The sequence below is a fragment of the Oncorhynchus mykiss genome, chromosome 10 (genome assembly GCF_013265735.2).
Source record: "Oncorhynchus mykiss isolate Arlee chromosome 10, USDA_OmykA_1.1, whole genome shotgun sequence".
Taxonomy (NCBI): Eukaryota; Metazoa; Chordata; class Actinopteri; order Salmoniformes; family Salmonidae; genus Oncorhynchus; species Oncorhynchus mykiss.
Genome location: NC_048574.1, coordinates 86,051,177 through 86,077,538, shown reverse-complemented (window position 1 = coordinate 86,077,538; position 26,362 = coordinate 86,051,177). Strand labels below are relative to the sequence as shown.

General features: G+C 43.0%; 2 protein-coding genes across 2 annotated transcripts; both read left to right on the top strand.

Annotated features, from left to right (window-relative positions):
• Positions 1-12,149, top strand: LOC118936855 (NACHT, LRR and PYD domains-containing protein 3-like; the record flags this gene model as incomplete). Its single annotated transcript, XM_036934334.1, has 10 exons — positions 1-68; positions 4,828-5,059; positions 6,829-6,995; positions 7,097-8,897; positions 8,981-9,154; positions 9,234-9,407; positions 9,576-9,749; positions 10,255-10,301; positions 10,438-10,987; positions 11,588-12,149. Coding segments are annotated over exons 2-10 (3,765 nt in total), but the record flags the coding sequence as incomplete, so codon positions are not given.
• A 198-nt stretch (positions 12,150-12,347) lies between these two features.
• On the top strand, positions 12,348-22,629 carry LOC110528612 (NACHT, LRR and PYD domains-containing protein 1 homolog). The gene is made up of 9 exons (XM_036934353.1): positions 12,348-12,495; positions 12,979-13,016; positions 14,083-14,147; positions 14,280-14,494; positions 14,679-14,935; positions 15,093-15,221; positions 20,465-20,591; positions 20,667-20,696; positions 21,856-22,629. The coding sequence occupies exons 3-9, from the start codon at positions 14,140-14,142 to the stop codon at positions 22,188-22,190; spliced, it is 1,101 nt and encodes a 366-aa protein (XP_036790248.1). The 5' UTR covers positions 12,348-12,495; positions 12,979-13,016; positions 14,083-14,139; the 3' UTR covers positions 22,191-22,629.
• The last annotated feature ends 3,733 nt before the right edge of the window (positions 22,630-26,362 follow it).

The window sequence follows — 26,362 nt, the reverse complement described above, 5'->3', positions numbered from 1 at the left end:
AGGAAGTATATTTATAAGGAAGTGAAGGAAGAAACTGACAATATCGGTAGAAGAAAAATGTTTCTAAGGTTTGTACTGTACCGTTCTTTTACAATTTTATGGAGAAAAGAGGTTTGGAGGAGTTAGGCCATCGCACAGGTAAGACATCCACAGAATTGTTAAATTATTACAATACTGATTTCAACTTTCAATAATAATTATTTTAGGCTTCCTTACATTGATGCTGATTCATATTGATCAGCCTAGTCAATATGAATCAATGTTATATTATAGTCTACAGGGCCATGAGGTAGGTAGGGTATGGGAGATTGACTGCACATGATCGTGATTATTATCTTTGCGCTCTTTCACTTCCCGAAGGAAGACGTGTATCACGTAAACTAGTTTGAAAAATAAAAGTAATTCTCGTCAATTCGGGCAAGTAAAAGTGACGTGCGGCAATGGGTATTGAAACTAAAAGAAGGGCTTATGTGAAAAGTTTTTGCCGCGATCACAACAACTGGGAGCTCTGAAAAATACGATGTCAGCTCTCGAGAAAGAGGACGGTTCAAATCGATTTTTCCCAGTCAGATTTAGTTTTTTACCGAGATCCCTGTGGTTTTGAATGCGACATTAAGTTGATAAACTCAGAAAGGTGGTGATCTGCTTTGCTCACTAGTTACCACATCCACAAATTCAGAAGGTCCGCCTACCCGACCAATCAGATGAGGGAGTGTGATGACGCATTAGCTTACCCGACCAATCATATGGTTGCGGGAAACGCTGCAATCTCCAAATGGGTAAATCTCGAGTTCAAGTTTTGAGGACCAAATAACGAAATACATTCAGGAACAAGAACTGGCAACGTCACTAAAATTCATAACATCAGGAAAATACAAACGTTTTGGCCAAAGAATTAAGTGGGCGTTTTTTCTTTTTTTCGATAACTAGTATTTAAATGATTAGATCAACTGTTTGTTTTTTACGCACAACAAAGCCTTGACAAGAATGACGCGCTCGGCCCACTATTTATTGTTTCTGCAGTAAGGATTCACCCTCTTTAGAGAATTATTGTGTAACTTATCTGCAGGTAATCGTTGTTTTGAGCTCAAAAAGCACCTCGTAGCTGTATGTAAACCAGGGAGCGAAATGAACGGCTCTTTCACCGATGCAATTCGGTTACCGACGTTCACCAAAAAGATCCGAACGACCCATCACTAGTTGAAACAGGAAATATTTGTATAAGGAAGTAGAGGAAGTAACGGACGTTATCGTCGAAGAAACATGTTTCAGAGGTTTGTAGCTTTCTTTTACAATGTAATGTAGAAAAGTATTTTTGAGAAGTTAGTTCATCATAAAGAGAGAGATGATTTAGGGTTTAAGACATCCGCCAAGTTAATACAATATTTATTTAAACGTTCAAGAATGATTATTTTAGGTTTATTTACGTTGGTATTGATTCATAGTGATTAGCCTAATCAATAAGATCCAATGTGATGTGAGAAAGGCTACAGGGCTATGAGGTATGGTATTATTGTTATCGGTGATTGACAGCACATTAAGGTGATTATTATCTGAGGAAACTGGCTAACTTTCACTTCCCGAAAGAAGACATCGGAGTTATGTATATTATGTATAGCTGTCAATAAGTAAAATAGTCTGCCTCGTCAAGTAAATGTGACGTTCAACAATGTGCGTAGGAACTATTTAAATGTAGGGCTAAATCACATGTCAACTTTAAAGCTTTCTGGTGACAGATGAGGAAGGCAGTGGTCTGTTTGGCGAACTGCAGATGCGCTCGATATTACGTCACCGGCTCATCTATGCGCGTTTTGAACCCCGGCTTGAATCGTCACAACAACTTTTCTCAGAATGTAAACCCCGGTGCGCCGGGCGAGATAAACTGATCGCACCTCAAGTGAACTCAAGCAGAACATGAGTCTCTTCACTAAACCAGGGATGTGCAACTGGCGGCCCGCAACCAATAATAATACAAACATTGTTTTGGAACTCAGTCTGGATCTCAACTTCCTGTTGACCGTTAGAATAATAGAAAATGTAAATGTAAATGTGGTTGAGCATCAGCAGTCAGTCTATTAGCCCATGTTAGCTACATGTTTTTAGATTGGTAAATTAGTCTAGCGGCTAAACTTGTGGTAAGCATGGTTGAATTACCAACCGGGGTGGGTCCCATTGATCATCAGTTATCATATTAAAAACTGTTAACATTTGTCTCCACCTCATGGCAACATGTCCCCATGGCAACATGAGTAGAATTATCTGTAAAACTGAAAATGTTTTTCTCCTGACCCATGGGGGTGTATGGATGTGGGTATGCAGACTCACGAGACACTGAGGCCCCTCATGATGACTGACATTTTTTTGTGGCCCCCACCTTATCAATGTTCTCCATCCCTGCACTAAATGATAAGGAGAGGGAACTACCTGAATTTGTCCAATAGAAACTCTCGTTGTTGAAACATTTTGCTCTCCTACCACGTTAATTATCCTAACCTGCGACGTTAATTATCCTAACCTACCACGTTAATTATCCTAACCTACCACGTTAATTATCCTAACCTGCCACGTTAATTATCCTAACCTACCACGTTAATAATCCTAACCTGCCACATTAGTCATCCTAACCTGCCACGTTAATTATCCTTAATCTGAGGTAATGGTTAGGCACAAGGTTAGCAGTGTGGTTAAGGTTAGGTTTAAAACCTGTTTGGGATAGGGGGCAGCATTTTCATGTTTGGATGAAAAGCGTGCCCAGAGTAAACATCCTGCTACTCAGGCCCAGAAGCTAATATATGCATATTATTAGTTGTATTGGATAGAAAACACTCTGAAGTTTCTAAAACTGTTTGAATGATGTCTGTGAGTATAACAGAACTCATATGGCAGGCGAAAACCTGAGAAAAATCCAACCAGGAAGTTGGAAATCTGAGGTTTGTAGTTTTTCAACTCATTGCCTATCGAATATACATGTTATATGTTATTGTTATTATAAATACAATATAATATTGTCATAATAGTTTGTAGGCCATAATAGTTTGTAGGCCATAATAGTTTGTAGGTCATAATAGTTTATAGGTCATAATAGTTTGTAGGCCATAATAGTTTGTAGGACAAACCGTTCAGACGCTACATAAGATTTTGTGAGAAAAACGATTTTCGGGATGTCTCGTGGTCTGACAAACACCGTTGAAGCTCTGCCATCTTCAACCGCAGATGCGGAAGGGCGATATCGACGGATTCATAGACGAAGCTATGGATGCAAGGACTGACCAGACATTATATCAACATTAAATTATCGTTTTAACCATGTTTTAAGGCTACGGTGATTGTTTACAAACATTGGGGTAAAACAAGCTTATATTTTGGGTTCTGATGCAGTACGACAGTTGAACTGAACTCATGAGGCATTTGTAAGTTCTATTCTTCAAGAATGGATAAGTATTGTCACGAATTGGCTCAAAGCCCGTAACAAAAGGGAGACAACGTGGAGATAAGGAGTAACAAAACATATATTTATTAAATAAAGTAAACGAAGTTCAAGATACAATGGTAATGGTGTAATCAGTCATGTAAGTCAGTGTTTTGCATGAATGTGATAATGCAGGGTGTTGAAAGGTGCCAAAGCAAACAACCAAAAAACCACCAAGATACACAACAAAATCCAAAAGGTGTCTGCATGGAGTGTCCTCCAAGAATGGGGAAGTGGTGTATTTGTCCTTGGACACACTGGACCCAGGTGTGTCTGCATGGAGAGAGTCTCCTCCAAGAATGGGGAAGTGGTGTATTTGTCCTTGGACACACTGGACCCAGGTGTTTCCCATGTAGCTGACGACCCTCCAAACTCCGCCCACCGGCATCCTAATAAGGAAACGAGAACAAAGAGAGAATACGGCAGACAGAGTGGGAGGGTCGTCACAGTATACAGTATATCATTAATTCATAAGTCCAAAAATGGATGTAGCAACTAAGGATTCTAGCTTTAAAGACCCAAAGCAGGCATGTTTATATCAATAACAAATCATTTCTGGTTAACAATTAATGAAGTACTTTGCTGTAATGGATTTCCCCAAAAAAATGGTCTGTTATGGAATCAGGGGATCCAACCAGGTAGACTAGCTGTTGTTATGAAGTCAGGGAATCCAACCAGGTAGACTAGCTGTTGTTATGGAGTCAGGGGATCCAACCAGGTAGTCTAGCTGTTGTTATGAAGTCAGGGAATCCAACCAGGTAGACTAGCTGTTGTTATGGAATCTGGGGATCCAACCAGGTCGACTAGCTGTTGTTATGGAGTCAGCTAATGGGGATCCAACCAGGTAGACTAGCTGTTGTTATGGAATCAGGGGATACAACCAGGTAGACTAGCTGTTGTTATGGAGTCAGGGGATCCAACCAGGTAGACTAGCTGTTGTTGTGGAATCAGCAAATGGGGATCCAAGTCAAATCAAATGAATAACATATTGGACTGTGTATCTTTAATAACATAGTGGACTGTGAATCTTTAATAACATAGTGGACTGTGTATCTTTAATAACATATTGGACTGTGTATCTTTAATAACATAGTGGACTGTGTATCTTTAATAACATAGTGGACTGTGTATCTTTAATAAAATAGTGGACTGTGTATCTTTAATAACATAGTGGACTGTGTATCTTTAATAACATAGTGGACTGTGTATCTTTAATAACATAGTGGACTGTGTATGTTGGATACAATATGAAGTCGCTGATTGAACTCTTTGACCACAGATAGTAAATATGTTGTCATTGTTAATGGTTCTTCAACAATGTTCAGAAATATTGACTGTTCTGTTATTTCTTATTGTAGCTGAGTGAGTTTTGACTTAGATCAAAATTAGTCTCTCTGGGGAGAGAGAGGAGGAGACCACTGCCTCTAAAATTAGTCTCTCTGGGGAGAGAGAGGAGGGGACTACTGCCTTTAAAATGAGTCTCTCTGGGGAGAGAGAGGAGGAGACCACTGCCTCTAAAATTAGTATCTTTGGGGAGAGAGAGGACGGGACCACTGCCTCTAAAATTACTCAAGACACCAGTTCAAAGTGGTAAGAGATTAAATGTAAAATATACATTTCTCTTAAAGATATAAAACTAAAGGGAAAAGTGTTCCCAACATTTTTGAGAATGACACAAATATTCGTTTTCACAAAGTCTGCTGCCTCAGTGTCTTTAGATATTTTTGTCAGATGTTACTATGGAATACTGAAGTTTAATTACAAGCATTTCATACGTGTCAAAGGCTTTTATTGACAATTACATGAAGTTGATGCAAAGAGTCAATATTTGCAGTGTTGACCCTTCTTTTTCAAGACCTCTGCATTCCGCCCTGGCATGCTGTCAATTAACTTCTGGGCCACATCCTGACTGATGGCAGCCCATTCTTGCATAATCAATGCTTGGAGTTTGTCAGAATTTATGGGGTTTTGTTTGTCCACCCACCTGTTGAGGATTGACCAAAAGTTCTCAATGGGATTAAGGTCTGGGGAGTTTCCTGGCCATGGACCCAAAATATTGATATTTTTTTCTTCCCCGAGCCACTTAGTTATCACTTTTGCCTTATGATAAGGCGCTCCATCATGCTGGAAAAGGCATGGTTCGTCACCAAACTGTTTCTGGATGGTTGGGAGAAGTTGTTCTCAGAGAATGTGTTGGTACCATTCTTTATTCATGGCTGTGTTCTTAGGCAAAATTGTGAATGAGCCCACTCCCTTAGCTGAGAAGCAACCCCACACATGAATGGTCTCAGGATGCTTTACTGTTGGCATGACACAGGACTGATGGTAGCGCTCACCTTGTCTTCTCCGGACAAGCTTTTTTCTGGATGCCCCAAACAATCGGAAAGGGGATTCATCAGAGAAAATGACTTTACCCCAGTCCTCAGCAGTCCAATCCCTGTACCTTTTGCAGAATATCAGTCTGGCCCTGACTTTTTACCTGGAGAGAAGTGGCTTCTTTGCTGCCCTTCTTGACACCAGGCCATCCTCCAAAAGTCTTCACCTCACTGTGCGTGCAGATGCACTCACACCTGCCTACTGCCATTCCTGAGCAAACTCTGTACTGGTGGTGCCCCGATTCTACAGCTGAATCAACTTTAGGAGACGGTGCTTTCGCTTTCTGGAATTTGGAAGCCCTGAAGCCTTCATTCACAACAATTGAACCGCTCTCCTTGAAGCTCTTGATGATCCGATAAATGGTTGATTTAGTTGCGATCTTACTGGCAGCATTATCCTTGCCCGTGAATCCCTTTTATTGTGCTAAGCAATGATGACAGCACGTGTTTCCTTGCAGGTAACCGTGGTTGACAGAGGAAGAACAATGATTCCAAACACAACCCTCCTTTTGAAGCTTCCAGTCTGTTATTCAAACTCAATCAGCATGACAGAGTGATCTACAGCCTTATCCTCATCAACACTCGCACCTGTGTTAAGGAGAGAATCACTGACATGATGTCGGCTGGTCCTTTTGCGGCAGGGCTGAAATGCAGTGGAAATGTTTTTGGGGGATTCAGTTCATTTGCAAGAGGGGCTTTGAAAATCATCTGATCACTCTTCATAACATTCTGGAGTATATGCAAATTTATATCATACAAACAGAGGCAGCAGACTTTGTGAAAATTAATATTAATTCTCAAAACTTTTGGCCATGACTGTACATCATTCATTTAAAAGGCCAAAAATGGATTTAACAATTGCAGACTGTAGCTTTAAAAGAAACATCAGGACTTCTAGAAGTTCCACTATACAGTTGTTAAAATGAAGTAGATGAGGATTTGATGTGATATTGATGAGGTGTTCTGTCTCCCTGTTTTGTTCAGTGTCCAGAAGCCCAGAGCAGAGTCACCTACAACCAGCCTGCTATCAATGAAGAGTGATCAGCCACCTGCTTTCAGCCAGGAACCATTAACAGATGACAATAAGAAAGTCGAGAGTTTGGACAGTGAGGATGTAATAAAGATCACACCCAACCTTCTGGACAGAAGAAGTAAGACTGTGTTTCATACAATATCACAAAGAACGGTACAAAGGCCCTTATAAAACACACACACAAACTGATGAGTCCCAACTCTCATTGTTTTCCTACAGGTCAAACTCTGCTGACAGTCCAACAAGACGTTAAGGCTAAACTGAAACACAAGTATCAACACATATCTGAAGGAATTGGACACCATGGAAATCAAAGTTTGTTCAAGGACATCTACACAGACCTCTACATCACAGAGGGTGGAAGTGGAGGGCTCAATAATGAACATGAGATTAGACAGATCGAGATGGCATCCAAGAAACTAACCACACAAGAGACACCAATCAAATGCAACGACATCTTCAAGCCTTTACCTGGACAAGACAAACCTATCAAAACTGTGCTGACCAAAGGAATCGCTGGCATTGGAAAAACAGTCTCTGTGCAGAAGGTCATCCTTGACTGGGCAGAAGGAAAAGCAAATCAGGACGTTCATTTCATGTTTCCTCTTCCTTTCCGTGATCTGAACCTGAAAAAGGACCAATACAGTCTGATGCAACTTCTTGCCCACTACTTCTCAGAGCTGAAAGAGATTGACAGCATTGAAGATGGTGAAACCAAAACTGTTTTCATTTTTGATGGTCTGGATGAGTGTCGACTTCCTCTAGACTTCAAAAACAATGAGAAATGCTGTGATGTCACGAAACCAACCTCAGTGGACGTGCTGCTGACAAACCTCATTAAGGGGAATCTGCTTCCTTCTGCTCTCCTCTGGATTACCTCAAGGCCTGCAGCAGCCAATCAGATCCCTCCTGAGTGTGTTGACCAGGTGACAGAGGTACGAGGGTTCAATGATCCACAGAAGGAGGAGTATTTCAGGAAGAAAATCACAGATCAGAACCTGGCCAATGAAATCATCAAGCACATGAAGACATCAAGGAGCCTCCACATCATGTGCCACATGCCAGTGTTCTGTTGGTTATCAGCCACTGTCCTTGAGATGATGCTGAAAGAGGCAGAGAAGGATGACGTCCCCAAAACTCTGACCCAGATGTACTCACACTTCATTCTCATCCAAATCATTGTGAAGAACAAGAAGTACAACAAAGCCACAGAGACAAACCCCAAGGAACTGTCTCAGTCAGACAAAGAGATGATCCTGAAACTGGCAAAGCTGGCTTTCCAACAGCTGCAGAAGGGCAACCTGATCTTCTATGAGGAGGACCTGAGAGAGTGTGGCCTTGATGTCACAGAGGCATCAGAGTACTCAGCATTGTGTACAGAGATCTTTAAAGAAGAATCTGGGGTGTACCAAGACAAGGTCTACAGCTTTGTGCATCTGAGCATTCAGGAGTTTCTAGCAGCAGTGCATGCTTTAGAATCATGTCTGGACAAGAAGGAAAATGTTTTCTCCCCCACTAGTGATGATGAAGAGAAGGAGTCAATCCAGTTGTCGGACTTACACAGGAGAGCAGTGGACCAGGCCTTGAAGAGTAAGAATGGACACCTGGACCTGTTCCTCCGCTTCCTTCTGGGTCTTTCACTGGAGTCCAATCAGAATCTGTTACGAGGCCTTCTGACACAGACAGGAAGTACAACACAGACCAATGAGGAAACAGTTAACAGAACAGTCAGGTACCTTTCAGACAAGATCAACCAGGAATCCTCACCAGAAAGGATCATCAACTTGTTCCACTGTCTGAATGAACTTGGTGCCAATTCTCTTGTTGAAGACATGCAGACCTCCCTGCGTTCAGGAACTCTTTCTGAAACAGAGCTAGAACCTGACCAATGTTCAGCCCTGGCCTACCTGTTACTGATGTCAGAGGAGGTGCTGGAGGAGTTTGACATGAAGACATACAACACGTCAAAGGAAGGTTATCAGAGGTTGCTGCCGGTAGTGAGAACCTGCAAGAGAGCACTGTAAGTTCTGTTATTGAGTTGATGTTTACAGTATCATTATAATGAAGGACTTGTATATCTAACGGATGATCTCCTCTCTCCAGACTGCATGGCTGTAAACTCGCATATGAATCTTGTGAGACTCTGGCCTCAGCTCTGCAGACACCAACCTCCCCCCTGAGAGAACTGGACCTCAGCTACAATGACCTGGGAGACAGAGGAGTGAAGCTGCTCTGTATTGGACTAACCAGTCCACTCTGCAACATACAGACACTAGTGTGAGTTAAATATCTTCAGTATGAGATATTATGTGGATGTTTTAAACATGTGTTAATCATGTGTTCTTCTGCCCTCTAGTCTAGGTCAGTGTGGTCTGACAGAGGGTTGCTGTTCAGATCTGGCCTCAGTCCTGAGTTCACCCAACTCACAACTGAAACAACTGGAGCTGAGAGACAATGACCTGCAGGACTCAGGAGTTACATTGCTGTCTGCTGGACTGGAGGATCCAGACTGTAAACTACACACACTTGGGTAAGTACAGCTGTTACATTCAGATCGGTACTGAGCTTAGTAAAACAAAAACTCTCAAAATCTGATGTTTCATCACAATATTTGTGTCATGTACAAATGAATTGGTGTCCTACAAGATGATTGACACCCGTACACCAACCTAGACAGCTGTTGTGTGTCTCTTTGTAGGCTGTCTGGCTGTCTGGTCTCAGAGGAGGGCTGTACTGCTCTGTCTTCAGCTCTGAGGTCAAACCCTTCCCACCTGAAAAAGCTGGACCTGAGCTACAATCACCCAGGAGACTCTGTATGGGGACTGCTTTCAGCTGCTCTGGTGGATCCCACATTTAAACTGATGAAGCTGAAGTAAGTCAGAATAGATGTCCTAATAGTGTGAGCAGTGGTTGTGTCATACTGTATGTAGTGTAGTAGGGTCAGTAACATGAGGACATGATGGTAGAATTATGGGGAAGTTTACTCAGCAGGCTGAGCACTCCAACACAGCATACATCATCACCACATGAATACTCTTCTTCTGCATCTCTGATATCCTGTTGGAATTGTACTCTGTTCTGTATGCAGTAGGTAGGATATAATACCTGTATGTCTCTAGTAATGAATTGTACTATGTTCTGTACGCAGTAGGTAGGATATAATACCTGTATGTCTCTAGTAATGAATTGTACTCCGTTCTGTATGCAGTAGGTAGGATAGAATACCTGTATGTCTCTAGTAATGAATTTTACTCTGTTCTGTATGCAGTAGGTAGGATAGTAATGAACTGGGATGGTGCACCAGAACACAACAATATGGTTTAAATGTTGACTGCTTTATTAGGTCTTTGTCAGTCAATAACCTGTTTCTCCTACAGTGTGGATCATGGTGGAGAGTGCTGGCTGAAATCAGGACTGAGGAAATGTAAGTCTCTTCAATCCTAATTAACTGCATATTCAGAACTATAGTAACATGGTAACCAATCAATACTTGTTCTGTACCTACAAAACAACATTTTTTGTGAAGATGTGGTTTGATTAAACTCTCCTTTTGTCTACAGATGCCTGTCATCTCACTATGGACCCAAATACAGAAAACCCAAACCTGATACTGTCTGAGGGGAACAGAAAGGTGACACGGGTGGTGGAGAAGCAGCCTTATGAAGACCATCCAGACAGATTTGACTCTCTGTACCAAGTTCTCTGCAGAGAAGGCTTATCTGGAGGTCGTTATTACTGGGAGGTGGAGAGGGATGGTTCCGGGGCTGACATTGGTGTGGTGTACAAAGGAATGAAGAGGAAGGGAAGGGAGGATGACAGTTGGATTGGATCCAATAGGGAATCCTGGTGTTTATACTGCTCTCATAGTGGTTATGAATTTAACCATACTGCATTCTGCAGATCCATCTCTGGTCCTGATTCTGACAGAGTTGGAGTGTATCTGGACTGGTCAGCTGGTACTTTGTCCTTCTATAGTGTGTCCTCCTCTGGTACACTGACACACCTTCACACAGAACACACCACATTCACTGAACCCCTCTATCCTGGGTTTGGGGTTTACTCCTCCTCCTCAGTGACCCTGTGTCAGATAGATGACCAACACATTCAGAGGTGAGTCATAGCAATGTTTCATCATTTGTTTCCTCTGGAATCATTCCTACAATTAGATTAGTGGTAGTGATGTGTTTTAATGGGTTCTGTTGGACCTACAGACAGTTAAATTAGTAGTAGTGGTGTGTTTTAATGGGTTCTGTTGGACCTACAGACAGTTAGATTAGTGGTAGTGGTGTGTTTTAATGGGTTCTGTTGGACCCACAGACAGTTAGATTAGTGATGTGTTTACAGGTGAGGACTGAGGAGCAACATTTATTTTATCTAGTCTCACGTGACGTAAGAAAAATAAGGATTTGTTCTTAACTGACTTGCTTAAGGTTAAATAAAAAAATGTAATGTATGCTTTATAAAGCCTTAATAAGTTTTTAGTTGAATCAGTCTATCCTTCTGCTTTACCAACACCAGATACCATGGTGGAGAGAGTTGGACCAAGCCTGGACCTGAGAACACCAGAGACCATGGTGGAGAGAGTTGGACCAAGCCTGGACCTGAGAACACCAGAGACCATGGTGGAGAGAGTTGGACCAAGTCTGGACCTGAGGACACCAGAGACCATGGTGGAGAGAGTTGGACCAAGTCTGGACCTGAGAACACCAGAGACCATGGTGGAGAGAGTTGGACCAAGCCTGGACCTGAGAACACCAGAGACCATGGTGGAGAGAGTTGGACCAAGCCTGGACCTGAGAACACCAGAGACCATCGTGGAGAGAGTTGGACCAAGCCTGGACCTGAGAACACCAGAGACTATGGTGGAGAGTGTTGGATCAAACCTGGACCTGAGAACACCAGAGACCATCGTGGAGAGAGTTGGACCAAGCCTGGACCTGAGGACACCAGAGACCATGGTGGAGAGTGTTGTATCAAGCCTGGACCTGAGAACACCAGAGACCATCGTGGAGAGAGTTGGACCATGCCTGGACCTGAGAACACCAGAGACCATGGTGGAGAGTGTTGGATCAAGCCTGGACCTGAGAACACCAGAGACCATCGTGGAGAGAGTTGGACCAAGCCTGGACCTGAGAACACCAGAGACCATGGTGGAGAGAGTTGGATCAAGCCTGTACCTGAGAACACCAAAGACCATGGTGGAGAGAGTTGGACCAAGCCTGGACCTGAGGACACCAGAGACCATGGTGGAGAGAGTTGTACCAAGCCTGGACCTGAGGACACCAGAGACCATCGTGGAGAGAGTTGGACCAAGCCTGGACCTGAGGACACCAGAGACCATGATGGAGAGTGTTGTATCAAGTCTGGACCTGAGGACACCAGAGACCATGGTGGAGAGAGTTGGAACAAGCCTGGACCTGAGGACACCAGAGACCATGGTGGAGAGAGCTGGATCAAGCCTGGACCTGAGGACACCAGAGACCATGGTGGAGAGAGTTGGACCAAGCCTGGACCTGAGGACACCAGAGACCATGGTGGAGAGTGTTGTATCAAGCCTGGACCTGAGAACACCAGAGACCATGATGGAGAGTGTTTTATCAAGTCTGGACCTGAGAAATGTGAGTAAACTAATTTAATTGTTTTAAAATCCAAATACGATGAAAGCAATCATTGCACTTGATTCCAAGGCAAGGAACACAATCATGATCTATTTGGTCAAAACAAACTTAAAGGTATTGTCAGCGATATGACGTAGATGCACAAAGTAAACGGTATTGTGGGCTGATTTCCGCAACAACTAAGAGCTTTGTAACACGATGCTAAACTTCTTGGCTGACACTCTGTTAGAGAGTGAAGAGATCATCCTAGGATCTAGCAGAAATCAGACCCCAACATCTACAAAACACGGACCAGAACAATGTTGTTTCCTGCTTCCACAAACATTAATTAATATAACACTTATGTCAGATTATGGTCTGCTAATGAGTGTACATTCTGAGACTGTTGCTTAGTTTTATTCATTTTATTACAAGTCTATTTAATAATTATTAATTCATTATTACATGAGATTGTCCATTTTAAATAACTACTTTTGACTTCAGGGATTCCTCAGAGCTGTAAGACTTGTGAACATGTTGAGGTAAGTCATAATGTCAATTCTTACTTTTACATACCTGCAGGAGTCAGGCACAGTCTCAAAACCAGGTGTGTACTGACCAACCATTCATACTGGGATATAGACAGTCCTGTGTTCTGCTTTAGTAATATTAACACAGTCTCAAAGCCAGGTGTGTACTGACCAACCATTCATGCTGGGATATAGACAGTCCTGTGTTCTGCTTTAGTAATATTAACACAGTCTCACAGCCAGGTGTGTACTGACCAACCATTCATACTGGGATATAGACAGTCCTGTGTTCTGCTTTAGTAATATAAACACAGTCTCACAGCCAGGTGTGTACTGACCAACCATTCATGCTGGGATATAGACAGTCCTGTGTTCTGCTTTAGTAATATTAACACAGTCTCAAAGCCAGGTGTGTACTGATCAACCATTCATGCTGGGATATAGACAGTCCTGTGTTCTGCTTTAGTAATATAAACACAGTCTCAAAGCCAGGTGTGTACTGACCAACCATTCATACTGGGATATAGACAGTCCTGTGTTCTGCTTTAGTAATATAAACACAGTCTCACAGCCAGGTGTGTACTGATCAACCATTCATGCTGGGATATAGACAGTCCTGTGTTCTGCTTTAGTAATATTAACACAGTCTCAAAGCCAGGTGTGTACTGATCAACCATTCATGCTGGGATATAGACAGTCCTGTGTTCTGCTTTAGTAATATAAACACAGTCTCACAGCCAGGTGTGTACTGATCAACCATTCATGCTGGGATATATACAGTCCTGTGTTGTGCTTGGAGGCATGCAGGATTTTAGCTGTTGTCATATTTTGTCATTAGACAGTTCAATAGATAAATCACCAGCATTCCATGAAACATTGATTAAATACATTAGTTATAGTGTCACGTTTTATCAAGGTGGGTGGAATCAGGCGCAGAGAGCAGGTTTCAGTGATTCGACAGTTCATTCTCCGGAGCACAAAAAACACGGTCAACCAAACACACAGGATCAAAATAGACCGGAGAATAAAACACAAGTACTAATACATGTGTATTACTGACATGCTTGTCCTTGTTCAGGACTCCACACACTGGCTTCAGATTGAACCCTTGACTTCCACTGTCCAAGGAGTGACAATGTTCAGGTAAAATAACTACTTTTAACATTTCATTCCACTTGCTAGTGTATTTCCCCATTACCTTTGGGAATAGTCTTCTAATCCAACCTCTCCATTTGACCATTGACCCTCTCTACCATATCTTGTTGTTGCTCTCAGACACAGGACACCCAAAGGGAGTTATGAGTGCACAGTGTCTGGGCTCCGCTGGCTGTGTGAGAGAGATGTCATTCTGAAGTATCACCTCAGGAACTGGGAACCCTACAGTCAACTTCTGAAAGACATGCGGTACACACAAGGTGGTCCATTGCTGGACATCACTATGGAGTTAGGTGAACTGGAGGAAGTTCATCTGCCACACTTTGTCTGTTTAGGTAAAACCACATGGAAATGTCTTTCTGAATACTATTTCTATGTAACTGAGTTTCACTTCCTGAATGAATGAACTATTCTGGGAGTTTGAGTTTACTGTGATCTGGTACTGCATATTCTTTGTGTTTTAGTTGGATGAATAATACAATATTTGTCTTTCTGTCTCCTTTGTATTGTGTTGTTCAGGGACCAACCCTTCCCTGAGGAATGAGATGAAGATTCTTCATGTAGAGGAACATGGAGTGTCTTTAGAGGAAGTGCATGAGGTCACCAGATTCCATGCTAAGATTCTCCATCCAAAGTTCTCAGCTATCTCTGTTATACTGAGATTACTGTCTTGGAACGTAGATGTCCACTGTGAGCTGATGCTCTATCTGACAGTGATAAAGGAAAAACTAATTCAACGCCTATACCTGTTTCCCAGTAACCCCGGCCAGATACAGGTGAGGTACCATTATTATAGAGATGACCTTAAACTGTACCACTGGTTAGTTATGTTGACACTCATTAAATGAAGATAAGTGTGTTGCTAGTTTTCTGAATAATGTTTGAATTAGACTATACATTGACTGGCTGTGTATTCCGTGCCTCGTTTCGCAGGCTGTGGAACAACAGGAAATAAAGTTTCAAGGGTCTAAAAGGATTCCCATCACAAGACCAGAGCGGTCCTTCAAACTGAATAGTTACTTCAGACTGAACATTCCCTGTTCAACCTCCATCACTCCACCGGTACAGTTTTAGTAGACTAAGAACAGGAATCTGACATTTAAGTCACATATATCTCTCTCTCTCTGTCTCTGTTCATGCTGGCAGTGTTTGGTGCATGCTGGGTATTGTATGAGCGAGTGTGAGTGTTGCCTGGAGTTAGATCGCCTGTGGTTACTTTTCTGGGTGGTTTCCTTTTTGCCACTGATTCAGGTTTTTTTCAGTGGTAGAATTAGATATATTGTATTTCTTGTTGAATTGTTTTGGTTGGGATGGCGACCCACATGGGGATGTCACTGGAAATGGGGATGGCAGTGGAGGAGATGCCCGGTACTAGTGATGTGGTACAGGAGGGGGTTCAGGTGGGGCTAGTCTCCCAGGTAGTGGAGGAGATGCCCGGTACTAGTGATGTGGTACAGGAGGGGGTTCAGGTGGGGCTAGTCTCCCAGGTAGTGGAGGAGATGCCCGGTACTAGTGATGTGATACAGGAGGGGGTTCAGGTGGGGCTAGTCTCCCAGGTAGTGGAGGAGATGCCCGGTACTAGTGATGTGGTACAGGAGGGGGTTCAGGTGGGGCTAGTCTCCCAGGTAGTGGAGAAGATGGTACTAGTGATGTGGTACAGGAGGGGGTTCAGGTGGAGCTAGTCTCCCAGGTAGTGGAGGAGATGCCCGGTACTAGTGATGTGGTACAGGAGGGGGTTCAGGTGGAGCTAGTCTCCCAGGTAGTGGAGGAGATGCCCGGTACTAGTGATGTGGTACAGGAGGGGGTTCAGGTGGAGCTAGTCTCCCAGGTAGTGGAGGAGATGCCCGGTACTAGTGATGTGGTACAGGAGGGGGTTCAGGTGGAGCTAGTCTCCCAGGTAGTGGAGATGCCCAGTACGGGTGATGTGGTACAGGAGGGGAGTGTTGAGAGGGATGTGGCAGAGGGGAGTCACGTGTCTGTGACCTCAGTTGAGGAGGATCAGGATAAGGATATGAACATTTCTGATATGATAGCAGCTGGCGATGACTCAATGGACAATCTAGGTAAATGCGTTTCTGGACCAGACTTTGGGGAAATCTGTTAAATTGGCTTGGGTATTAGAGGTAATAAAACAGAAATGGCTTCATTTAGTTTTTCAACAGGAGTTACATGATGAGGCCAATGAGGTGGACTTGGGAATATGGTGGGAGGGGCAGCTTTTACACATGTTTTGCTGTTTGGGGTTTTAGGCTGGGTTTCTGTTCAGCACTTTGGGATACCAGCTGATGTACGAAGGGCTTTATAAATACATTTGATTTGATATACTCAGTCATGGTACTACTTTCAGTGCTGGGACGGCAATTTTGTTTTCCTCAGGCTTAAGGGTGACTGGTATCTAGAGATTGTCAAGGGTTAGGTTTTAGTGGTCAATGTTTTTTTTGTAATGTTTCTGCTCCTGATGAGGGTACAGAGTCCATTGCTGTATTTCATCAAGTAATGGAAACCTTAAGACAGCGTGGCTTCTTGTCTGTCTGGTCTACTAACTGAGTTTGAGCCTTCTGATGTGTGGAGTGTAAAGAATGCAAAAGTTAGTCAGTAAACATGGTTAAAAATTAATGAAGGTGGTGTCGGTGCAGCAAGGTTAGACAGGTTGTATGTATCTGATCACTTCTGTAGTAGTTAATGAAGGTGGTCTCAGTGCAGCAAGGTTAGACAGGTTGTATGTATCTGAGCTCTACTGTAGTAGTTAATGAAGGTGGTGTCGGTGCAGCAAGGTTAGACAGGTTGTATGTATCTGATCACTACTGTAGTAGTTAATGAAGGTGGTCTCAGTGCAGCAAGGTTAGACAGGTTGTATGTATCTGATCACTACTGTAGTAGTTAATGAAGGTGGTCTCAGTGCAGCAAGGTTAGACAGGTTGTATGTATCTGAGCTCTACTGTAGTAGTTAATGAAGGTGGTGTCGGTGCAGCAAGGTTAGACAGGTTGTATGTATCTGAGCTCTACTGTAGTAGTTAATGAAGGTGGTGTCGGTGCAGCAAGGTTAGACAGGTTGTATGTATCTGAGCTCTACTGTAGTAGTTAATGAAGGTGGTGTCGGTGCAGCAAGGTTAGACAGGTTGTATGTATCTGATCACTACTGTAGTATTTAATGAAGGTGGTGTCGGTGCAGCAAGGTTAGACAGGTTGTATGTATCTGAGCTCTACTGTAGTAGTTAATGAAGGTGGTGTCGGTGCAGCAAGGTTAGACAGGTTGTATGTATCTGAGCTCTACTGTAGTATTTAATGAAGGTGGTGTTGGTGCAGCAAGGTTAGACAGGTTGTATGTATCTGAGCTCTACTGTAGTATTTAATGAAGGTGGTGTCGGTGCAGAAAGGTTAGACAGGTTGTATGTATCTGAGCTCTACTGTAGTAGTTAATGAAGGTGGTGTCGCTGCAGCAAGGTTAGACAGGTTGTATGTATCTGAGCTCTACTGTAGTAGTTAATGAAGGTGGTGTCAGGTTGTATGTATCTGAGCTCTACTGTAGTATTTAATGAAGGTGGTGTCGCTGCAGCAAGGTTAGACAGGTTGTATGTATCTGAGCTCTACTGTAGTAGTTAATGAAGGTGGTGTCAGGTTGTATGTATCTGAGCTCTACTGTAGTATTTAATGAAGGTGGTGTTGGTGCAGCAAGGTTAGACAGGTTGTATGTATCTGAGCTCTACTGTAGTATTTGAGGAAGGTGGTGTCGGTGCAGCAAGGTTAGACAGGTTGTATTATCTGAGCTCTACTGTAGTAGTTAATGAAGGTGGTCTCAGTGCAGCAAGGTTAGACAGGTTGTATGTATCTGAGCTCTACTGTAGTAGTTAATGAAGGTGGTGTCGGTGCAGCAAGGTTAGACAGGTTGTATGTATCTGAGCTCTACTGTAGTAGTTAATGAAGGTGGTGTTGGTGCAGCAAGGTTAGACAGGTTGTATGTATCTGAGCTCTACTGTAGTAGTTAATGAAGGTGGTGTCGGTGCAGCAAGGTTAGACAGGTTGTATGTATCTGATCACTACTGTAGTAGTTAATGAAGGTGGTGTCGGTGCAGCAAGGTTAGACAGGTTGTATGTATCTGAGTTCTACTGTAGTAGTTAATGAAGGTGGTGTCGGTGCAGCAAGGTTAAACAGGTTGTATTATCTGAGCTCTACTGTAGTATTTAATGAAGGTGGTGTCGGTGCAGCAAGGTTAGACAGGTTGTATTATCTGAGCTCTACTGTAGTAGTTAATGAAGGTGGTGTCGGTGCAGCAAGGTTAGACAGGTTGTATGTATCTGAGCTCTACTGTAGTAGTTAATGAAGGTGGTGTCGGTGCAGCAAGGTCAAACAGGTTGTATGTATCTGATCACTACTGCAGTACGGTTGTAAGGTGACATTACTCCTGAGGGTTTTTCTGATCACCATATTGTTACTGTTGATATTCACTTGTCATGTCCATGAAGGTTCACCTTATTGGTATTTCAACATGAAGATATTACATGACGCAATGTTTTGGGAAAGGTTTTTGGTGTTTTGGGAAAAATTGAGGGTTATTAATTTGAATTTAGAATCTTTGAGACAATGGTGGGTGGTTGGGAAGGCCCAAATACGTGTGTCTTGTCAACAGTATACTGCTCCGTCTAGTATTGAGTTAAAGAGACTATCAGGGCCCTTAAACAGGACATCACATCTATTGAATTGAAGTTGCTCACTCAGATGGACCCCGGAGCCCCTGGCATCAATGTTTTACAATCTGAGTTCTATAAGCACTGGGGTGCTACCCCAGCTGTCTATTGGGGGGGATTTTTATGAAGTGGTGTGTGAATCTTGTCATGAGTATTCTCTTCCTGTATCCTGTCAACGTGTTGTGCTTTCATTGTTGCAAAAGGGGGGGATTTGGCCCTTTTAAAAAAAACTGCCAACTTGTTGCATTGCTGTGTGCAGAATTTTAAATGATATCTACGTGTCTCTCAAACAGGTATATAGAATGAAGAAGGCTTTTGATCGTGTGGACCACCATGTTTAAAACAATGAAAGCCTTTGGGTTTGGGGATGTTTTTTTTGTCTTGGATGAGTTTACTGTCTGCTGGGGCCTCGTGTATGGGGAGGGTGGGTTGAGCTGCCCCATCCCCATCCAAAGGGGCATCAGGCAGGGATGCCCAATTTCAGGACTGATATATTGTCTAAAGTTAAACTGTTACATTGGTGCCGTGACCCGGATCACTGGTTGCTGCGGAAAAGGAGGAGGTCAAAAGGGAGGTGAGTGTAACCGGTGTGAAATGGCTAGCTAGTTAGCGGTGGTGCGCGCTAATAGCATTTCAATCAGTGACGTCACTTGCTCTGAGACCTTGAAGTAGTGGTTCCCCTTGCTCTGCAAGGGCCACGGCTTATGTGGGGCGATGGGTAACGATGCCAAGAGGGTGACTGTTGACGTGTGCAGAGCGTCCCTGGTTCGCGCCCAGGTTGGGGCGAGGGGATGGGTGTAAAGTCTAAACTGTTACACAAGGCCTGGTGGACATCTCTTCTTGGATCATGGCTTTCTGGCTTCATGCAGCCCAGAGACTGTTGTACTGTGACGGTTCTAGCTGGGTGGATACAGCCGACACATTGATGAGGAGAGCAGGCTGTTTTGCTTAGACAAGCAACTTTTCCTCTTAAAGATGGAGGGGGGTGATTTGTCTGGCCTGACTCCATTCTATGAGTCTGTTATGCAGGCTTGGAGAGTTTCCTCTTAAAGCTGGAGGGGGGGGGGGGGGGTGATTTGTCTGGTCTGACTCCATTCTATAAGTCTATTATACAGGCTTGGAGAGTTTTCACCATGTTGGGGAGGGGTGTCCATTCTGTGCTGAGTCTGAAACTCTGACACATCTGTTCTTACAGTGTCCCAGGTTGGTCGAGATGATTGACCTGATCACTGGTTGGTTCTCAGCTCTGGGAGAGGTTTTTTCTTCCCAAATGTTTATATTTGGGACAAAGTACAGGTTTAGTAGAAGGGGTGTTGTTCTCTTACTTAACTTTGTGTCAGGGGCAGCTAAATTATCAATTTGATAGACATGAAAGAACAGTATTCGGGAACAGGGGACTGTGGACGTGGTGGGAATGCTGGAGGGGATGTTGGCAGCCAGACTGAGGGTTGAGTTTGCCTGTTACAAAATGGTTAACATTGATCTGTTTGAGTATATGGGGTATTTAGAGGCTGTTGTTTTTAGTTACTGTGGCGGAAGATTTGGTGTTGTGTTTTTAATTAATGTTTAACCATGTTTTTGTTTAACCTCTCTCGCTCTCTCTCCCTCCCTCCCCCCAGAGGATTCATCTCATACATAGAGACACCACACCAAGCTTTTTCAAGGTGGATATGGAAATTACAGGGATTGAGATGGAGTTAATCGGTGATGATGAGAGGATAGTATGGAAAGAAACTGTACAAAAATGTAGGAGAACATGTCAATCACAACTTTTTCTGACAGATACTATTTAGTGATATAACCAATGTATGTTTATTTCAGATGAATTCATCACTGAAACCCATTCAACTAGTAAGTAAACATGAGAGATACAAACCAATGACTTGAGGGTCAGTCAACATGGTTTACTGTAGGACCTGGACTAGTCCTGATTATAAAAGACTGTCTTCAAGAACAATGACATCTCCTCCAGGACTTGATGTAGATTAGCCTGGTTCTGAATGCCCCAATAACATCTCCTCCAGGACTTGATGTAGATTAGCCTGGTTCTGAATGTCCCAATGACATCTCCTCCAGGACGTGATGTAGATTAGCCTGGTTCTGAATGCCCCAATGACATCTCCTCCAGGACTTGATGTAGATCAGCCTGGTTCTGAATGCCCCAATGACATCTCCTCCAGGAGTTGATGTAGATTAGCCTGGTTCTGAATGCCCCAATGACATCTCCTCCAGGACTTGATGTAGATTAGCCTGGTTCTGAATGCCCCAATGACATCTCCTCCAGGACGTGATGTAGATTAGCCTGGTTCTGAATGCCCCAATGACATCTCCTCCAGGACGTGATGTAGATTAGCCTGGTTCTGAATGCCCCAATGACATCTCCTCCAGGACTTGATGTAGATTAGCCTGGTTCTGAATGCCCCAATGACATCTCCTCCAGGACTTGATGTAGATTAGCCTGGTTCTGAATGCCCCAATGACATCTCCTCCAGGACGTGATGTAGATTAGCCTGGTTCTGAATGCCCCAATGACATCTCCTCCAGGACGTGATGTAGATTAGCCTGGTTCTGAGTGCCCCAATGACATCTCCTTCAGGACGTGATGTAGATTAGCCTGGTTCTGAATGCCCCAATGACATCTCCTTCAGGACGTGATGTAGATTAGCCTGGTTCTGAATGCCCCAATGACATCTCCTCCAGGACTTGATGTAGATTAGCCTGGTTCTGAATGCCCCAATGACATCTCCTCCAGGACGTGATGTAGATTAGCCTGGTTCTGAATGCCCCAATGACATCTCCTCCAGGACGTGATGTAGATTAGCCTGGTTCTGAATGCCCCAGTCTGTTTTTCTATGTCTGTGAAACCGTCCCTAAATGTGAATATGTGATATGTTCAGGTCGTTATTGTAAAAGATAATGTTTTCTCAATACTTTTATTTTAGGAGTCTGCTTCTAAATGACTGAAATGTAAATGTACAAATGTAATTATTTTGTAACCTGACTCTCTCAGGTGCTGTGTTGGGGTCAGGAGGTCCGGCTGAGAGCAGTCTGACTGGTTCTTCAGAGCAGCAGCTGCGTTCTGTACGGACAGAGTTTGTGAAACGAGTATCAGGACCTGTCCTGGATGGTCTGCTGGACAGACTCCTGCAACACACAGTCATCAACCAGGAGGAAATGGAGTCAGTGAAGGTGATAGCTGAGAGGGCAGAGAAGGCACGTGACATCATCGACATGGTGTTGAGAAAAGGAACTGAGTCGTGTTCCAGGATGATCAACCTTCTTGGGAAGCTGGACGCCTATCTTTGTTCACAGCTTCAGATCAACAGTGTTGGGGTACCAACATAATGGTAGAATGGGGACAGTAACAGTGTTGGGGTACCAACCCAATGGATAGTAACAGTGTTGGGGTACCAACCTAATGGTAGAATGGATAGTAACAGTGTTGGGGTACCAACCTAATGGTAGAATGGATAGTAACAGTGTTGGGGTACCAACCTAATGGTTGCATGGATAGTAACAGTTTTGGGGTACCAACCTAATGGTAGAATGGATAGTAACAATGCTGGGGTATCAACCTAATGGTATAATGGATAGTAACAGTGTTGGGGTACCAACCTAATGGACAGTAACAGTGTTGGGGTATCAACCTAATGGTAGAATGGACAGTAACAGTGTTGGGGTACCAACCTAATGGTACCCCAACTATGCCACTTTACTCATCTCATATGTATATACTGTACTCGATACCATCTACTGCATCTTGCCTATGCCGTTCTGTAACCATCACTCATTCATATATCTTTATGTACATATTCTTTATCCCTTTACACTTGTGTGTATAAGGAAATAGTTGTGGAATTGTTAGGTTAGGTTATTACTTGTTGGTTATTACTGCATTGTCGGAACTAGAAGCACAATCATTTCGCTACACTCGCATTAACAACATCTGCTAACCATGTGTATGTGACAAATACATTTGATTTGATTTGGAATGGACAGTAACAGTGTTAGGGTATCAACCTAATGGTAGAATGGATAGTAACAGTGTTGGGGTGCCAACCTAATGGTAGAATGGACAGTAACAGTGTTGGGGTATCAACCTAATGGTAGAATGGATAGTAACAGTGTTGGGGTATCAACCTACTGGTAGAATGGGTAGTAACAGTGTTGGGGTATCAACCTAATGGTAGAATGGATAGTAACAGTGTTGGGGTATCAACCTAATGGTAGAATGGATAGTAACAGTGTTGGGGTATCAACCTAATGGTAGAATGGATAGTAACACTGTTGGGGTATCAACCTAATGGTAGAATGGATAGTAACAGTGTTGGGGTACCAACCTAATGGTAGAATGGGTAGTAACAGTGTTGGGGTACCATCCTAATGGTAGAATGGATAGTAACAGTGTTGGGGTACCAACCTAATGGTAGAATGGATGGTAACAGTGTTGGGGTACCATCCTAATGGTAGAATGGGTAGTAACAGTGTTGATCCTGATCCTAGACCAATTAAATATAGTTTTTGGTTCCTAAAATGGTTCCATAGTGCTCTATTCTCTATGTAGTGCACTAGTATCGACCAGGGCCCTATTCCCTATGTAGTGCACTACTTTAGACCAGGGCCCATAGGGCTCTATATAGGGAATAGGGCCCTGGTCTAAAGTAGTGCACTATATAGGGAATAGGGCCCTGGTCTAAAGTAGTGCACTATATAGGGAATAGGGCCCTGGTCTAAAGTAGTGCACTACATAGGGAATAGGGCCCTGGTCTAAAGTAGTGCACTATATAGGGAATAGGGCCCTGGTCTAAAGCAGTACCACTATATAGGGAATAGGGCCCTGGTCTAAAGTAGTACCACTATATAGGGAATAGGGCCCTGGTCTAAAGTAGTACCACTATATATGGGGAATAGGGCCCTGGTCTAAAGTAGTGCACTATATAGGGAATAGGGCTCTGGTCTAAAGTAGTGCACTACATAGGCAATAGGGTACCATTTAGGACTCATTCTTTAACTTGGTGAGTATTCCACCACACTTCTGTCTATTCATTATTGGTTGGCTGGGAAGCCTGTAAACATTAATCTAATACACACACATTAAGAATGAGACACACACACACACACACACACACACACACACAGTAACGCAAAAACATCTACTGCCCCGTGTCCCTGAACAGGTAAATAATGTGCCAAACAAAAACCAGAACAGGTAACCATAACAACAGGGTGAAGAAAAACAAACTGTTCCGGTCGTTCTGCTTCGCTGATCAGTCCTCCGTCTATCGCTAAGCAACGGTCACTAGGCTGACACTACAACCCAGAGCCATGGATACAGGAAACTGGCCCATGTCCAGCTTTAGCATACGGGTCCATACAAATAGGCTCTAATCTCAACTGGCACCCTGTTCCCTATGAAGTGCACTACTTTAGACCAGAGCTGTGAGGGAAGTAGTACATTATATAAGGAGGAGGGTGCCATTTGAGGGTATGATCATAGACTACAAAGTTTGTGTGACTGTCTCTGGTTTAGACGTGACAGTCTAGTGTGCAGAGATGAGTGGGAGAGGGGAGTCTAGAGCTGTTTTCGAATACCCATACTAACATACTGTATACTACATACTTAATGAGAAAACTACATACTATTAGTTCATTTTAGTATACAGTATACTACATACTATTAGTTCATTTTAGTATACTGTATACTACATGTAACAGTATAATTTTAGACCGTCCCGTCGCCCATACCCGGGCGCGAACCAGGGACCTTCTGCACACATCAACAGTCACCCTCGAAGCGTCGTTACCCATCGCTCCACAAAAGCCACGGCCCTTGCAGAACTACTACTTCAAGGTCTCAGAGCAAGTGACGTCACTGATTGAAACGCTACTTAGCGCCCACGCTAACTAAGCTAGCCGTTTCACATCCGTTACATACACACTAATGAGTATATACTACATACTATTAGTTCATTTTAGTATACTGTATACTACATACTTAATGAGGATATACTACATACTATTAGTTCATTTTAGTATACTGTATACTACATACTTAATGATTATATACTACATACTATTAGTTAATTTTAGTATACTGTAACCGACCAGCTCGTTGCTTTCTCTACCGGAAGTTGATGCTGTTGCTATGCAACCTCTTGCTAGCTAGTTAGCGTAACAAATTACTAGTTAGACATTGTTCGACTTTGGGTGTGTTATTAAATTAAATCTGGAGTGCTGGACGCTCAGACAGAGGAGTAGGGTTGATTTGAGCTTTCTGGTGCTGCTGGAAACAATTTAATTACGTTTTTTCCCCCCGATGTTTACTGACACTGGTCATATTCAACGGGTGTTGAGCGGCTCGTAAATTCATTATTCTGCGCTCTGGTCTCTCAGGCGAGATGCTCTGAAATCGGAGTAGAGACAGAGAGAATTTACGAAAACACAACGACTATACCATTTAGCTAAGCTAAGAATGACGGGAATAATCCAGTCAATAAACGTTGAGTAGTTAGTTAGCCTGTAGTTAATATACTGGCACGTTTGATGTATAAGTAGCCAACTACTGTAGCGTTAGGTAGGTAGCTAACATACCGGTACATACAGCTGTAATGATATGATGTGTGGTTCGTAAGGACAGCGCAGCTAGCAAATTGTCAGCCAACATAACGTGTAAGGTAATTTATTTGAAAAGTAATTACTTTATTACATTGCTCAAAATGTTCTTAACATTTGTCATAATTAGTTAAAGCAATTAATTTGTATCCGCTGTCGTTGGACTTCAGCAACATACTTTCCACTATTTTCTTCAAATCTGAAAACGACGTGAAGCCCCGCCCATTTCATGAAGAATTGCATTATGGGCCCTAAAGTGCGGAAGTAGTGTCCTCTGCGTATAAACTTCATATTTTGGCAAATTTTGTACGATATCCGGAAACTTTTGGCATACTAAACTATATCATACTATGACCATTAAGCGTACTATATACTCAATTCACGTCACAAATAGTGTGGTTAGTATGGTTAGTATGAGTATTAGAAAACGAACTTCCATCTGAAATGACACCCTATTGGAGGAGATGAGGGGAGACTAAGATTACCATCTGAAATGACACCCTATTGGAGGAGATGAGGAGAGTCTAGGACTACCATCTGAAATGACACCCTATTGGAGGAGATGAGGAGAGTCTAGGATTACCATCTGAAATGACACCCTATTGGAGGAGATGAGGGGGTCGAGGACTACCATCTGAAATGACACCCTATTGGAGGAGATGAGGGGAGTCGAAGATTACCATCTGAAATGACACCCTATTGGAGGAGATGAGGGGAGTCTAGGATTACCATCTGAAATGACACCCTATGGGAGGAGATTGTAAACATGTATTGTGATGTTATTGGAATGTATTTACTGTATTTGCATACTCACTGTGAATGTGTCTGGGAAACTGGCTCTGAGAATTTGGCATTCAACTTAAAACCACAGACATTTATTTGATGAATATACTATACAGTGTTGG